The sequence below is a fragment of the Pinus tabuliformis genome, chromosome Q (genome assembly GCF_031772625.1).
Source record: "Pinus tabuliformis cultivar Carrire ecotype Pingquan chromosome Q, CPIR1, whole genome shotgun sequence".
NCBI lineage: Eukaryota > Viridiplantae > Streptophyta > Pinopsida > Pinales > Pinaceae > Pinus > Pinus tabuliformis.
In genome coordinates this window covers 924,754,954-924,772,121 of record NC_142296.1, presented here as the reverse complement: position 1 = coordinate 924,772,121, position 17,168 = coordinate 924,754,954, and the positions used below count along the sequence as shown (strand labels likewise).

Here is a 17,168-nt window from a genome sequence, read left to right as displayed (position 1 = left end):
AAAAATATATATATATATATATATATATTTTTTTTTTTTTTTTTAAATATATATATATATATATATATATTAAAAATTAGATATTATCATATTTCTTACACAAACTGCTGAAACAGTGAAATGCCAGTCTTAGAACAGAGACAATACACATAAATTCAAGGTTACAATGCACATAATTTCATAAATTATAATTAAATTATTAAATAGATTCCACTGTTCACCTAACAGAGGGTTGGCCTCACACATCTCATTGCTACGTTTCCATTAAAATTTAAAAATAATCTGAAGAGTGAAGACTGAAGGGTTAATAAATCCTCTATGTTGCATTTAAAGTTTCAACTTTCAAGCCAACTTTCAACATGACCTTGATAGAAGAGATATCCATGGTCATTGGTGGGTATCCTTGTAAGTTGTAATATGAATACATCACTGCCCACTGGAGGGTTGGATTTCAGATTTATCATTTAAGTCATCCTCTAGTGAACTGTGAAACTGAAATAGCTTCCAGTTCCACGGTTTCTCCAACCTTCAACAGTGAACAGTGAACACTAATTTGAAAGTCTAGTACCAATAAACATAAATTTATGCTTTAAAAATTAAATCAAACAGCCAAGCAAGCTCCATCTCCTAAGAGTCCAACTAATGAAGTTCAACCAACTCCATGTAATTTTGTCAATGGAAGGATGGACATTGGATATACATCTGTCATCTATGAAACTCTGAATAAACTACGTTCTTCCTTGAGATGAAATTCCAAAGATGAAGTTCAATGAAGGACCAAGGTAGAAGAATAATAAGTTGAGAAAAGCAAGGCCACATAAAGAGGTTTATCAATTTATGTAAATATTCAAAAGAAGAGGGGGTATATTTTCAAGATAGAGATGAATGTAACTGCAAAACATTATTATTCAGGACCCCTCGTATTACTACGCACGTCAATAATCATTTCATCAAACAGTGGCACATTTCATCAAACAGTTTATAAACACACTGCTGTAGGTGCTCTTCTTGTATTTATTTCAATGTATTACACACAGTACCACAAGAATGAAGCGTGTTTGTCACTGACTCACTCCGTTTTATGACTCCGTTTTATGAGTTACCTGTCAGTCCGTTTTATGACACTGTTCTGCTACATATACAATATTCACATGCTATTGCTAACTTAGGGTGAGAATATATGAGAAACGGATATATTATTAAGTTATTAACACATAAAATAGGCACAACCGCACACATTATGAACTCCCAACATGTATAATACTGATACATAAGTTACGGCGTCCGTTTCAGATGTAATAGAAAGGGACATCCTTGCTGTAGCAGTGTAGCGTAATAGGTAGGTTACGTAGGTAAACAGTGAACAATACCAACTTACCTGGTGGACTGTGGACAATGCAATGGTGGTCTGAGAGTCTGCTCCTTGCTGCTACAGCACAATCGCTTGCCAATCACTTGCAAAATGAAACTATCAAGCAACAAACACGCCCTTTTAACTTGCGCTGGGCGCTTAGAGAGTCCTGGAAACAGGACTCGTTTTTCAAAATCGTGACACGCTCAGCCAAATTGTGACACGTGCCAGGGCACGACGTGTCATAAAGGGACACGATGTGTCATAAAAATTGGACACGAATCCGTACCGAATCGTGTCAGATTCGCGATTCGAGGGGTCTTTAGGGCGAATCCGGTGATCTAGGTTAGAAGAAACTCAAAAAGTTGTCCAAACTCTTAAAGAAAATCTAAATCATGCAAGAAATCGTATGAAGCAGCAAGCTGATCGAAATAGAAGAGAGAGGGAATTTGAAGTTGGAGAATGGGTATTTGTTAAACTTCAACCTTACAAGAAATTATCCTTAAAACAGAAGGGAAAAAACAAATTGGCACCAAGGTTTTATGGACCATACCAAATCGACAAAAAGATCAGCCAAGTAGCATACAGTTTAAGCCTTCCTGATAAAAGTCGTGTTCACAACATTTTCCATGTATCCTACCTTAAAAAGGCACTTGGCGAACATCAATCAACACAAACAACACTTCCATCTTTAGATGACGAAGGAAGGGTCATTCTAGAACTAGAAGGAATCATCTCCATTAGGGAAAAGAAGCTGCGATCTCGAGTAATCAAAGAATACCTGATCAAGTGGAAGGACTTACCAGAAGAAGAAACTTCTTGGGAGACTGAAGTGTTCGTCAACAACATCCATCGTTACGTATGCTTTGAGGACAAAGCATATTTTTAGGAGGAAGGCAATGTTATGTAAAAATTAATTATCTCTGTAATGATTATTTAAATTAGGCAAAAGGGCACGATCTCACCAAGAGGCACCCGAGGCATTATTTACACCAGGGACCTCCCACAATTGTATCATCATTCAATCATTAATAAATTATATATTTATGTCTGTAAATAAATGAACTTATTTGCTCCATTGTTTATATCCATAGCAAGTTCCATTATTCATTTTAGGAACCAATCAACTAATTCCCTGAATACATTAACATAAACATCATTTATTATATATAATTGATTTCGCTTTATGACATTATGACTTTTGTACATAACATTTGTTACTCCTAAAATAAACATTACAATGGCTAACTCATCTTTAACGCTTAATGTTAGGAGGTAAATAGATGGATGGTAATACTCTTTGTGCTCTGTAAATAATAGTGATTCTAAATGATTATGATATACATTACACTGATGGCAAATCCCGCACTGTTCTTAATTTCTAGACTCTTAATTTGGGATTTAGAATTAAATTTTAATGACTTGTTCATGTTTACAATTTTATTAAAATTTACTTTAGTCTTTAAAGTTTCGCTGCTATTTAAATTTTGAAATGATTCATCATGCATCATAGAATGATTATGCAGACAATAATTGATTGTAGGCTGTAGAAAACTAATATTACTTAGTAAGTTCTTGACAATGGGCAGTGATGGTGATATTTGTTTTTGTGATGTGTAATGATGATTAGATGGTATTAGGCTTTAATATTTTATTTTGTAATTTGAATTTCAAAATTAGTAATAGTTGTATTTTAATTTATCATTCATGTTTATACTGAATTACTAAATTTTATTTTTTTAATAAATATAAAAATTAGTTGCTGCGCTTGTCATCCCCAACCTGCCATCCCCTGAAAATTTGGCGGTGCGCTCTAGCCTGCCCAGAAACTCATCCCCCTGTATCCCCCATCCCGACAACCAGTGCAACATAACATGATTCTTCTCGAGGAGAAGGCAATACGAGAGGACATGTAAAGAAGAATTTTAGAGGGACGGGGGTAGGCACAAGCAAGGTGAGAAATCTGATCTTCACTTTTTTCATTGTGGCAATAATGGACATGAAGAAAAGACATGTAGAATCCCGTGGAGAATATCGAAGGAAAGTAGGAACAAAAGGAAGGAAAAGGTAAAACTTCTGAATTTGCTCGTTTGGTTGTTGCTCATTGCAATATTGGCATAAGGGAGCCCTAATCCGCAGCAAAGGGAAGGCTCTAATCCACAACAAAGGGAGCTCTAATCCACAGCAAAGGGAGCCCTAATATGGCAAACAAAGGGAGCTCTAATTGCAGCAAAGGGAAGGCCCTTATCTGTAGCTAATGGGAGCCCTAAACCACTGTCAAGAGGAAGCCCTAAAGTGCTGTCAAAAGGAGCCCTGAGTCAAGACCTTAGCCGCAACATAAGAAGGACTTCATTCGCAACAGAAGGGACCTTATCATAGCATGAAGCAATGTGGGCATGGACAGCAGCAAGACAGGGAAGCCGTAGTCACAAGGAGGAGAGATTCAAGGCTGTATATGTATGTTTTTGAGTGCATGTAAGTGTTGTTAGCTTGCCCGAGTTCATGAGGAAAGAAACGCTGCTGTTTGGGTATCATTTGGGAAGGCGGAGTGCTACAGCTAGCTGTTGTGCTAGGGTGCAAGCCAGAGCACACAACTGAGGTTGTGTCAAGGACTGTCAAGGATGGACAACACCTTTAAAGGGCAATGTGGCATGAGGGAAAGCTCTTTAAGATAAACTGCAATCCTAAAAGGACTTATCTCCTGACTGTGTGGTAGCCCTAACCTGAACACAATCATAACAACAATGGACAACAATACATATGATCAGTATCACTGTTGATAATATCGGCGATATATCGGCGATATTCGAAAATATCGCGATATTTTCGGCAAAACGATATATCGCCGAGAAAATATCGCGATATTTTCAAAATATCGGCAAATATCGGAAAATATCGGCAAAATATCGCGATATTTTGAAAATATCGGCAAAATATCGGCTATATTTAAAAATTTGGAAAAAATATTTTTTATGCTTGCCGATATTTGCCGATATTTTGCCGATATTTTCGCCGATATTGCCGATAAGATATTTTCTGGACCTCGCCGATATTTTCCCGATACCGATATTATCAACACTGATCAGTATTGCTAGACATAGGTGCTGCAATGGGACAACATGGCAATGATGAGGTATTATAGCATGCATGGTAAAACATGATGCAACATGGGACAGTTGCAAGCATGAAGAATCATGCACATCAGCAGCATGGTAAAGCATGGACAACTGCGAGTAGAGTGCTGTATGGGACAACAGTATAGTACTTGATGCAGCTAGGACACAAAGCAGCAATGGTGCAGCAAGCACATGGGCATAGCATGGTGTAGCTGTGGCACTAGGTAAACACTGGGACAACAGCAGCATGAGGTCTAGTATTGTGATGATGGGTGCAGCATGGTGCAACACGGTGAGGTGCAGCATATGGATGAGATGCAACACATGATAGGTGAATGAGTCACCTTGGAGAATCAGTTGAAGCAGCATGTCTTCAACTGATCTCATGTAGAGATAATATATTAGTCAAAGTATTGACTTTTGTTGTAAATGTACTATCTCTCTCTCTTTGCTGAACTATTGAAGAACATATAAGAAGAATTGATCAAGGGTTTCCCCACATTGGGGTTTGTCCCTGGCTAGCGCCACATCTTGTGTCATCTTGTCTTGGCTTGTTTTCTGCGATTTATGTTTATGTTCTATCTGCAGTTTACTTTAATGCTGATGTGATTGCTAAAGATATTGAGCTAACTGTGAAAATTGAAATAAATTGTTGTAAGCATAGAACATACCTAAACTTAACATGGTATCAGAGTTGAGGTGAAGACAATGCCCAAGCAAGAGTGAAAGAGCAATCACCGAAGACAGTTAGGAAATGACAAAAGGATCAATGGGTTCCTCATCCCTTTTCAAATTCACCAAGGGTGAAATCGAAGCAGAGAATATTATTAGAATGGCGCAACAGAATATGGCCTACCTAAAGATCACTTCATTGGGAAGACTAGATCTCAAGGTGGAAGGAAAGGCAGATAATTAGTTCGGCCATTATGCGAAGGAGTGTCTGAATGGTAGGGACACATCACTTGATGATGATAACAATCATTCCAGGGACATCTTCAATGATTAGAGGAATGTCAATGCAGGTCATCAAGATAACAACTGACTCGTCAAGAAAGCAAGGAACCCTAGGTATGAAGAATCAAATGTTGTTTCTGATAAGATAAAGAAGTGCTATCTTGTATTGGCCCTCCTTCAGATTCTTTGGGAACCTGGCTTATTGATTGTAGTGCTTCAAGGCACTCCATCGGATAGAAGGGTGCTCTCTCTAATTTGGTAGAGATGGAAACTATCGTGGGATTATACTTGAAGCCGATGTCACCTATCCCAGAAAGGGTGTAGGGAATGTTACCTCTCAATTGAATGAGGGTAACTCGATTCACTTACATAATCTCTTTTATGTACTTGATCGCGAGAAGAACCTGGGGTCCATTTCGGAAATGGAAGTCAAAGGTTTTAGGGTGGCATTCATTGGTGGAAATGTACGTGTTTAAAAAATAAAACTTTCTAGGATGATTTTGAGTTCTGGGTTGGCAATTTGTATCAAGTTGTAGGATGGTCCATTGGGGACTATATCAGTTGACACATCTGATCTATAACACCGAAGGTCTACTTATGGGGCCCTACCCCGATATGATTCAGATGGTGACTCAAATGCCTGAATTCAAGAAGAGCATGGAGGTACATGTCTGAGATGTACCGAAGGAAAATATTACAAGGGGACCATTCCCCTCATGTAGTAGGTCCATAGGTTTGGAACAACCTGAGGAGTTTGAGATCCATGATTAGGAATCTCATGTATATAGGTGGAAGAAAGCCCTCTATGGCTTGCAATATAACACCCCAGGCATAGTATGAGAGGATTCATAACTGTCTGATGAAGCTGAGATTCACTAGGAGTGAAACCAATCCAAACCATTGCTCGAAGGTTGTGATAGGCCTCTCATACCGACACCTTCTGAGGACAACCTATTTTTGACAAGTGCAGACTCTCTCACTTGCAAAAGTAAGAGGGAGTTGGATTCCAGATATGGAATGGTAAACTGCAAGCCCGTGACTCCCTCGAGGATCTTAACTTTTAGCAGTTATATGGTGGTGATACCGGACCAGATTTGGGAAATGCCTCTGAGTTTCATAAACTCATTTGCATTGATGTTCTTGGTGAACTTCCGTCCATATATATGCTTTGCAGTTAGCATGATGAGCTCATATTTGGTTGAGCCTCACTAGATTGGTGCCAAGAATCTTTTGAGATATCTTCAGGGCACAATCTCTCATGGATTGAGATACATTGCCGGAAATATGAAGTTGCATGATTATTCAAATGTTGACTGGGCAGGCAGTGTGGAGGATCGCTAGAGCACTTTTCAGTGTTGGTTCTCTCTGTATTCTGCTTCGATATCATGGATGAGCAGGTAGCAGAAGTCGGTTGCTATAAGCATCGTCAAGGCCGAATACATAGCTACAAGTATGATCTCGTGTGAAGCTACCTAGTTGTGGAAGCTCATCAGTGAGCTGTTTCATGATGAATACCACTGTGATTCTTTGTGACAACCAAGGGGAGATTCAATTATTGATTAATCCCAAATTCGATGATTGCTCCAGCGGATAGACATCAGATACTACCTTATCTGGGATATGGTAAGTTGATGAGTGAGGAGGCTCCATCACATTAAGACTGATGTATATGTCGCAGACACTTTGTCAAAGCCCCAGGGAAAGGTCAAATCTGTGATTTTCCCGAATGACTTGGAGTTGTTGAGAGACCTTCATATAAAGGTCCTACATGTTGCATGCACTGAGCTCTTGGAGCTCTGGGGGGCTTGGGGTACTTACTGGAGCGACATACGACCACACGGCGACTCACCCTCCCCTGGTGGTGCACTATGTACAGGGTGACAGGCTCAACCTTTCCCTGTGATACCTCGTGGTGACTATGGAACAGGGTGATTAGTTCTCCTGTGGGCCGGGATGATTAGTTCTCGTGTGGCAACTATGGAATAGGATGATTAGTTCCCCTGTGGGCTGGGATGATTAGTTCTCCTGTGGTGACTATGAGCCAAGATGATTAGTTCTCCTTTGGGCCAGGACGATTAGTTCTCCTGTGGTGGCCAATGGATAGGATGATTTGTTCTCCTGTGGACAAGATAATTAGCTCTCCTGTCGAGGCATCCTACCCATGTAGTCTGGGACTCATGGGAAGTGCCTCTCATCTGATCAATGAGCACGGAAATGGGGTTAGGGACCATAGTAGTACTATTGATGGACGCATCGTTGTATCTACCACAGTTCCTATGCTAGGATGATCTCCATTGATCTGAGATCAATGAAACTGCTCTAGCATCAGTATGAGTGGTTTGAGACACTCTCTTGTGATATTGATCTGGGATCAATAAAACTGACTTCGGGTCAGTAAGAGTGATATGACACACTCTCTTCAGATGAAATTAACTTTGGGTCAGTAGAGAATGGTATGAGACATTCTCGATCAATTCTTTTTCTTCATGGTTCAGCGGAGCAGAACTGAGCAGAGTAGAGCAGAACAGTGCAGGGCATTGATGGCAGAGATAGTACAGCCAGACATATAGATCAACGGATGGGGTTCTCCCTAGTTGAGAGGGAGTGTTAAAATTGGCAACTAGGGCCAAACTCCATGTGAGTCATCTTATTAATGGCAGCTGATATTTTTCTTGGATCCCTCTCATCGAGAGGTGTAGGATTGATCTAAAGATCATCCGATTCCGATAAGTATTCATGGAGATATGAATTTATTTGTGTTATGGGACAATTCATCAAGGTCGGCCAGCAACCAAATAAACCCCTCATGTGCTCCACGTTTTTGTATAAATAAAGGTGCCTTGAATCATTTGAGAACACAACTCTCATGATCTCCCTCTCTCCACTTGTTTTGGGTTTGTCTTCTCTCAAGGAAGACACAGTGGAGAGGGTCATCTAAAAGAGCCCTAGACGCAGTCATCTAGGAGAGCCCTAGCCACAGTCTTGGAGGAGATCTGGCCACAGATCTAAGAAGCCCTAGCTGCAGTCAATAGGAGTTCTAATGCACAGTAAGGGAGCCCTAATCCGCAGCAAAGGGAAGACTCTTATCCACAACAAAGGGAGCTCTAATCCACAGAAAAGGGAGCCCTAATCCGGCAGCAAGGGAACTCTAACCGCAGCAAAGGGAAGGCCCTTATCCGTAGCTAATGGGAGCCCTAAACTACTGTCAAGAGGAAGCCCTAAACTGCTGTCAAGAGGAAGCCCTAAACTGCTGTCCCTGAGTGAAGGCCTTAGCTGCAGCATAAGAAGGACTTCATCCCCAGCAGAAGGGACCTTATCATAGCATGAAGCAACGTGGGCATGGACAGCAGCAAGACAGGGAAGCCGCAGTCACAAGGAGGAGAGATTCAGGGCTGTATATGTATGTGTTTGAGTGCAGGTAAATGTTGTCAGCTTGCCCGAGTTCATGAGGAAAGAAACGCTGCTGTTTGGGTATCATTTGGGAAGGCGGAGTGCTACAGCTAGCTGTTGTGCTAGGCTGCAAGCCAGAGCACACAGCTGAGGTTGTGTCAAGGACTGTCAAGGGTGGACAACACCTTCAAAGGGCAGTGTGGCATGAGGGAAAGCTCTTCAAGATAAACTGCAGTCCTAAAAGGACTTATCTCCTAACTGTGTGGTAGCCCTAACCTGAACACAGTCATAACAGCAATGGGCAGCAATACATATGATCAGTATTGCTAGACATAGGTGCTGCAATGGGACAACATGGCAATGATGAGGTATTATAGCATGCATGGTAAAACATGATGCAACATGGGACAGCTGCAAGCATGAAGAATCATGGACAGCAGCAGCATGGTAAAGCATGGACAGCTGCAAGTAGAGTGCTGTATGGGACAGCAGTATAGTACTTGATGCAGCTAGGACACAAAGCAGCAATGGTGCAGCAAGCACATGGGCATAGCATGGTGCAGCCGTGGCACTAGGTAAACACTGGGACAGCAGCAGCATGAGGTCCAGTATTGTGATGATGGGTGCAGCATGGTGCAGCATGGTGAGGTGCAGCATATGGACGAGATGCAGCACATGATAGGTGAATGAGTCACCTTGGAGAATCAGTTGAAGCAGCATGTCTTCAACTGATCTCATGTAGAGATAATATATTAGTCAAAGTATTGACTTTTGTTGTAAATGTACTATCTATCTCTCTCTCTCTCTCTGCTGAACTATTGAAGAACATATAAGAAGAATTGATCAAGGGTTTCCCCACATTGGGATTTGTCCCTGGCTAGCGCCACATCTTGTGTCTTCTTGTCTTGGCTTGTTTTCTGCGATTTATGTTTATGTTCTATCTGCAGTTTACTTTAATGCTGATGTGATTGCTAAAGATATTGAGCTAACTGTGAAAATTGAAATAAATTGCTCTAAGCATAGAACATACCTAAACTTAACAAGCATCTTAATATTGATGATGCAACTTTATTTGTCGACAAAAATTGGCAAATTGTTTTATATCTCGTGGTGTATTTAGATGTTCGTTTGATAACAGGAACAATGAAGCATATATTGCATCCATAAGAAAGAATTGAAGAAGGGTTTTGAGATGATAAACATGGGACATCTTCACTACTACTTGGGCATTGAAGCAACTCAAAAGCCAAAGCATGTATTCATCTCCCAAAAGAAGTACATTAGATAATTGTTGCACAAATTTGGCATCGCTGATTGTAATCCTCTCTACTCCAATGGAGCAAAATCTGAAGCTTACATCAAAAGAAGTAAATGGATCTGAGGATGCAATTAAATATGGACAACTTGTGGCAAGTCTTATTTACCTGACAACTACCAGACCAGTTATTTCATTTGTAGTTGGGATCCTTTCTAGGTTCATGGAAAAGCTTTTTGAAGGACATTGGTGTGCTGCCAAGAGAGTTTTGAGGTACTTCAAGGGAATTCAAGACTTTGGGCTCAAATACTCTAAGGTTGAGGACTTTAGATAGTTGGACATACAGATTCAGAATTTGATGGGCATAAGGAGAATGGAGTGTCTACTTCAAGATACCTCATAAGTCTTGGATCAGTGATATGCAAATACTCTGTTCCCACAGATTCCACTGCAAAGGTAGATTATGTAGCTGTTGCAGAGGCAACAAAGGAGATTGTGTGACTTGGGAAGATACTAGATGATTTGCAGGAGAAACAAGTAAATGCTACTCCACTTTTGATTGACAACATTTTTGCAGTTAAGTTGGCCAAGAATCGTATATTGATCGAACCAACCACATCAACTGAAAGTACCATTTGATTCAATATCATGTTGAGGCCAAGACCATTCAACTAATACATTGTTCCACAAGTGAGCAAACTGTAGACATCTTCACCAAAGCACTTGGAAGGGAAAAGTTTGAGAAGTTTAAACGAGATGCAGGGGGGGGGGGAATGTCAAATAACTAATGCTTGGGATTATAGTATTGTAATATTTAATCTAGGAGAAAATGTAGAGTCATAGGTGAATAGAAACAGCCATCCAACCTGTGGAAAGATGAAACCAAAGGCCATCTCTATGTAGATATATTTGGCTGTTTATTAAAAGTTATAATGTGTAGAATTGTTCATCCCTGGCCTATCAGAACATCGAGTGACACATGCAACAGTGGAAAGCAGTTTGGGAGATCAACCCCAAGACCTCTTGCATGAAGCTTAAAATACTTTGACCACTTGAGTTAGCCCACTGTGTTAAATGATTTATTTATTATTCCCTACAGCACCTTTCCGGTTCAAGATTGAACTCAAACTATGTGACGAGTATGCTTCAAGGTGCACTGACTTGATATATCACTTTTACCAACTTGATGGGGCTTGTTGTCAAACTTGGGGTAGACTCGGGCAGTGGAGACTGAAGCTACTAAATTCATATCATGCCTTCTAAATTTATGATTTATCAAATTTGAAAATTGGATTGGCATTCTTTTTTGGTTCAAAATGATTCAATTAGTTTGTATTAGCCTTTTGATGTTTGTTAAGATGTTGGTGAATTCTTGTTTCAAGTGTTATGTAATTTAGGAGTAGCAAATCAATAGTAAGTGGGCACAAAAATACCATGAATCAGTAGGTAATACTCAAATGTAGGAGTCATTCATCTCTTTCCCCACATGGATTTTAGCAATACAAAGTTGAATTTGACTCTGCTGCATCTGAGCTTGCAGTTATTCCTCGGTGATATATCTGTGTTTTATTTCTTGTTTCATGATTCATTTGCCAATGTCTGACAAAAAACAACCAACGGGATGATATATTAATATTTATTTACATGTGAATTGGGTTATTTCAGGTGTTTGATGGACATGAAGGAAAAGCTGCAGCCCATTTTGTTCGTGACAATCTACCCAGACTCATTGTCGAGAATCCTGATTTTCCTTTAGAACTAGAGAAAGCAGTTATGAAATCATTTACAGAGACAGATACAGCATTTGCTAAGGCTTGTTTACTTCACACTGGTCTCTCATCGGGTACAACTGCCCTAACTGCTGTGGTTTCTGGGAGGTCTGTTTTAATATTATTTTAGTTGTCTATTTATGTTGTGGCTTTTGTTTTTTGTTTGTTCAATCAGTTGTGCTTTCACTGAGATTTTTGTCTGGAACAGAATTCTATTGGTTGCAAATGCTGGAGACTGTCGAGCTGTGTTGTCTAGACGTGGAAAGGCTGTCGAAATGTCAAGGGATCATAAGCCTCGTTGCACAAGAGAGAGAGAACGTATTGAAGGGTCAGGAGGATATGTGGTTGGCGATTATTTGAATGGTCGCCTGAATGTCACAAGGGCTTTGGGTGATTGGCATATTGAAGGTATGAAAAATCTTGGTGCTGGTGGTGGGCCTTTGAGTGCAGAACCTGAGATAAAGAAGGCAAAATTGTCAAAAGATGATGAATTTCTTATCATTGGATGTGATGGTATCTGGGAAGCTTTTACAAGCCAAAATGCAGTTGACTTTGCCAGGCGGAAGCTACAAGAACACAATGATCTAGAAACTTGCTGCAAGGAACTTGTTGATGAAGCTATAAAACGTAAAATTATGGACAATCTTACTGCAGTCATGGTTTGCTTCCATTCTGAGCCTCCCCCCAGTCTTGTTGTCAATAGACCACGTGTACGAAGAAGTATTTCTGCAGAAGGCTTCCGCAGCTTGCAAGGCTTTTTGGATAGCTTGCATGAATGACATTATTAGGTTTAGGTGGTACTGGGGCAATGTTTATCCTGTTCTTGTGGTGTTGATATTAAACATAATTTATTGGCTGCTATTAAGTTGGTTAGTGAGGTTTTCAACTGTACCATATGCGGCAAGTTTGGGTTGTAACATCATTATTTTGTTTCTAATATTGGGCACAGGTGGCCGAGGAGCTCAAAAGTTTTAACAGTCATGATTAACAATAATTTTGTCAGGTAGGTTTTGCAGGTTGATTGGCCCTGTTTGTAGTGTTTTTATAAATGTTTGCTGTTAATATTGGTTATGGGTTTCTAAAATCTTATGGACTTACATTGTCAGCTTCCGCAATAGATGAATATTTCCAGATATTTTATGGTTGTTTGTCTTGCATTGTGGTTATTTGACTATGGTAATGTCACTAATTATCATGGTTCTGCAGGGTAGAGATATGTTAAAAACATGCAATTCTCTGAGAATAGTAAATGTTCTAGTGTATACTGATAGGGTGCTTCTTAGATGAGGGACTTTGTTTCTATTTATATATTTGGATTGTGGAGAAACACCAGACATCACTTTTAACTTTTAAGGTTTCGAAGACGACATAAATTCTGTAATTCCTTCTAGATACCTTTTTTTGCTCTGACTTGTAATTACTAGTTTTGAAGTTGTAGACTTCTGTCAGAGTTAGCACATTATAGACAGTGGGGTTCTGAGAAGCTGAAAACTTAAAATCTGTGAGGATGTATTCTCCTTAATTTTTATTAATATCTTGAATTTTATCACTCAGAAACTTGAGTCAACACCATAATTTGTGCAATATTGACCCATGAAAAGCATTTGGAGACCAATTCACATATTCTATGTTTTTGAATTTCATGAGCTAGGATTTTCTCTGGAATAGTCAAGAGATTCATTAAATGCTCATGAAAACAAGGGATATAACTATAACCTGTGCAAGTATACGTCGATCAGAATTGGGGTTAATGTTGAAAGAAGCAAAATGTCTTAGTCTGTGATATATGTTTAATAGTATTATTGCTAAGAGTAGCAATGGAATGACATAAAATTTCGAAATTCAAGGACTGTGAAGTTTGAACTCTTTTGGAGTATTGACACTTAAAATAACGTGTCATTGACATTACTAGTATGATAGTATCTGTATGGCTTATAAACAAAATTCCTGATAAGAGTGGTGTCGGTTCATTTATGTTGGCTTTTAAACTTTTTACTTATCAAAAATAACTTGTATAAATGTTTGAAGCCTTGGAACTTTCAAAAATCACTGTATAAATGTGTTAACCTGGGAACTTCTAAAAAATTATTGTATAAATACATGTGAAGCTTTCTAAATAAACGGCTTCACATTTAAAAAAAAAGACTTGTTTCATGTTTCATCTGCTTCTCTTTAATTGTGGCTGGTTAATTTCATCGTTGTTTCACATGGTATCTGAGCTATGAAAGCCCTGAGAATGCAAAGAGAAAAAAACGTTCAACAAGACTGAAATTGCAGCCCAAATGTAAGAAATTGGTGGATACCAAAATTGCTGCATCCACACATTGGCTGTAAACAACATGAGAGTTTTAGAGCAATTCAAGGACACTTGGAAAAGGACAGCCAGATCAGGATTTATTTCTCTGCAAAACCAATGGCAGCGCTATTTTTTTCTCCTGGTTTTGGATGTTAAAAATTTGGGCAAAACAGAGTATTTGCAGCAAACTCAAAAACAAGACGGATTTCTGTGAATTAATGAAAACTTGTGCAGATTATCAAACACAATATGAAATACTCAGGGAAATGAACAAGAATTTGTGTTAATATTCACACAAACTGCTGTGTATTGGTAGGGATCAAAACACATTCCTGTCTCTGGATTGAAATTTTTAGATCTGTCCAGTTGCTCATGAACATAATGTAATGCACTTCAATATGCTTTATTCTTGCATGAATCCTGGGATTCTTGCCATTTCAATGCAACTTTGACTGTCACATCTCAAAACTGTAGGATCTTTTTTTCCATCAAACATCCTTGTGTAACTTCTTCAGCCAGACCAATTACTTGCTTGCATAACACTCTGTTTTGTATTCTGCTTTAGCACTTTGATACGGAACGTTTCTGATGGCTTCCTCACCAACTTGATGTACTTGGACCCAAATCTTACAATTTTTGTGCAACTATCATTGGAATCTTCACAGAGTTGCAATCACCCATCCCAAATGTCTCGAGGATATGTTCCATGTGTCTCCTTTGACTCAAATGAATCTGCCTAATTGCTCAAACCTCTTACTAGAATTTCCAAGCAGAAATGAATCTCACCATGATCCATCAAGTCGAATTCTACAACCTTGACTTGAAAGAGTTCAACAAAGATAACTTCTTGTTCATAACAATTGTATCGTATATATACAATGCCAAAATGCCAAAAGACTCACTAATATGCTTGACAAGCATCCAGAGCTGCAGTGCCATGCTATAAATCATCTTTGACTAAACACACATCTTATGTGTTGATACCATAGATTATTGCTCATGCTTAGGCAACACTTTTTGTGACCTATACATCATGTGCTCCTCGCCCCACTGCACATTACCTTCTGGTTGTTGTATATGTAACTTTTTTTCCTGCAACAAAGCATTCAGGAATACCATCTTGATGAACACGCAAATTCATTATCGTTGCAATTGCCAAGAGTACTCTAATGGATGTCATCCATACCTTGTGAAAAACTCTATTGGTAGTCCACACCTTGAAATTGCCCATTTGCCATCAACCAAACTTTGTACTACTCCACTGAGCCATCTGACTTGAACTTTTGTTTAAAGACCTACTTCCCACCAATTGCCTTCCTACCTGTTGGTAGTGTAACAAGTGTTCAAGCCTAGTTTTTCAATAATGATGTACATTGTAAACTTTTCATCCATGCCTTACTGCCATTCTGCTGCGTTGAGGTCTTCAAGCACCATTTGCATTCTCTGGGGTTTGATATCTTCGACATTCAATGCATGATATTGAAGTTTCTCCAGTCATTTAAGGATTCTTGTTGACCTTATTAGTATTGGTAGTTGCCAATCATGCCGTTTCATTTCTACATCCCAAATTGCAGGATTCTCTTCCTCTAAAGTTCCTTGACAGGTTCCTCAAGTATCTTTGTTGAAGGGTAATCAAACACTTGTTCCCCTGGGTTATACAATCTATAAATGGCCACAGCTGAACCATAGCCAAACCATATTACATTTCACTCTTTTTTGCCACATTATGCAGTATCCTTTGCCTTTCATCTGGAATTTGTACATATGGTGGAAAGTGGAAAGCCTTCAAATGCCCAACGTTTGGCTTTCTACCATGTCATGCTTCAAATGGAGTCTTTCGCAATGCTATGGTAGATAACTTGCTCGGGATATAGGCTGTTGTTGCCACTGCTTCTGACCAAAATGTATTCAGTGCTCCAAAACTTTTAACATACATCTTGCTCTTTCTAGCAATGTCTGCTTTTTTCTATCTGCTACCCCACTTTGCTACAGAGAATATGGGGCAGGATCTTCATGAGTGCAATAATTCTTGAACGCCTTTAATGTGTGATCTCCCCAACCTATCATACCTTACTCTTTTCAAGTTTCAACGGTCTTCCTGGCCGTTTTTCCACATAGGCTTTAAACACTTCAAAATGCTCAAAGACATCTATATATTTTTCAGAAAGTAGACAGAGACCTTGCTTGAAAAATCATATATAAGTGGGACAACACCTGCATCGACCCTCAAATGTCCGAGTGGACCATTTCCATCAGCCCTCTTGCTGTAGTCATTGCGTCCTTGGAAAATGAATGACCTCCTTGGAAAATAACTGACCATCTTCCCAAGTTTGCATACCTCACAAATTCGAGTCCATCCACCAATTGCTGATCAGTTTAAACTTTAAACTTTTAAAGGCTCTGTTCCAACATGACCAAGTTTGTGATGCCAAGTAACTGACATCAACTGCATCAACCATGGATGCCAACACCACTCCCAGCACCTGCACACTTCTGTGACAACGGCTTCTCGTCCTCATTTTCTGAAAATACAATTAGTTGAAATTACACAAACAAACGGGCATCAGTAATTTTATTCACAACCAACAAGTGTTTGTTCAAGCCCGGCACATATTTAACATTGTGAATTTCAATGTATGCACTTTCCAACAACTTGAGACTGCTTGGCCCATGATATTATGCTTTCAAGCTCCTGCCAGAACAATTTCATACTGCACAAATCATGACTTTTCAGACGTCATTCACTGAGATGTTTCTGAATCCAGGTGCAAACACTTTCGAGAAGCTGCAGTATCTTCTGTTTTTGCCAAAGATAACTCATCCTTTTCACTGGATGTACCGTTTGCTTCATCGGTTTTCAACTTTGGGCCATTCTTCTTGAAATGCCCTCCACCCCTGCATTCGAAACATTTGGAATTTGTGTTGTTTCTATTGAAATTTGGTTTCTTGGAAGATTTTGACTTTGGCTAGCATTGGCGTCAAGTGCCTTCTCCGTTCTTTAACCTCTGCATCACAAGATGCCCTCCATGTTGTATCT

General features: G+C 39.4%; 1 protein-coding gene across 1 annotated transcript in view; it reads left to right on the top strand.

The window, feature by feature from the left end:
* The window catches only part of LOC149222485 (putative protein phosphatase 2C 27), a 75,440-nt gene extending 62,534 nt beyond the window's left edge, over nucleotides 1-12,906 (top strand). Inside the window, exons 2-3 of the mRNA XM_089383116.1 lie at nucleotides 11,732-11,943; nucleotides 12,044-12,906. Coding sequence (XP_089239242.1) covers nucleotides 11,732-11,943; nucleotides 12,044-12,614 — 783 coding nt within the window. The 3' untranslated portion in view covers nucleotides 12,615-12,906. The remainder of the gene's footprint in view (nucleotides 1-11,731; nucleotides 11,944-12,043) is intronic.
* The last annotated feature ends 4,262 nt before the right edge of the window (nucleotides 12,907-17,168 follow it).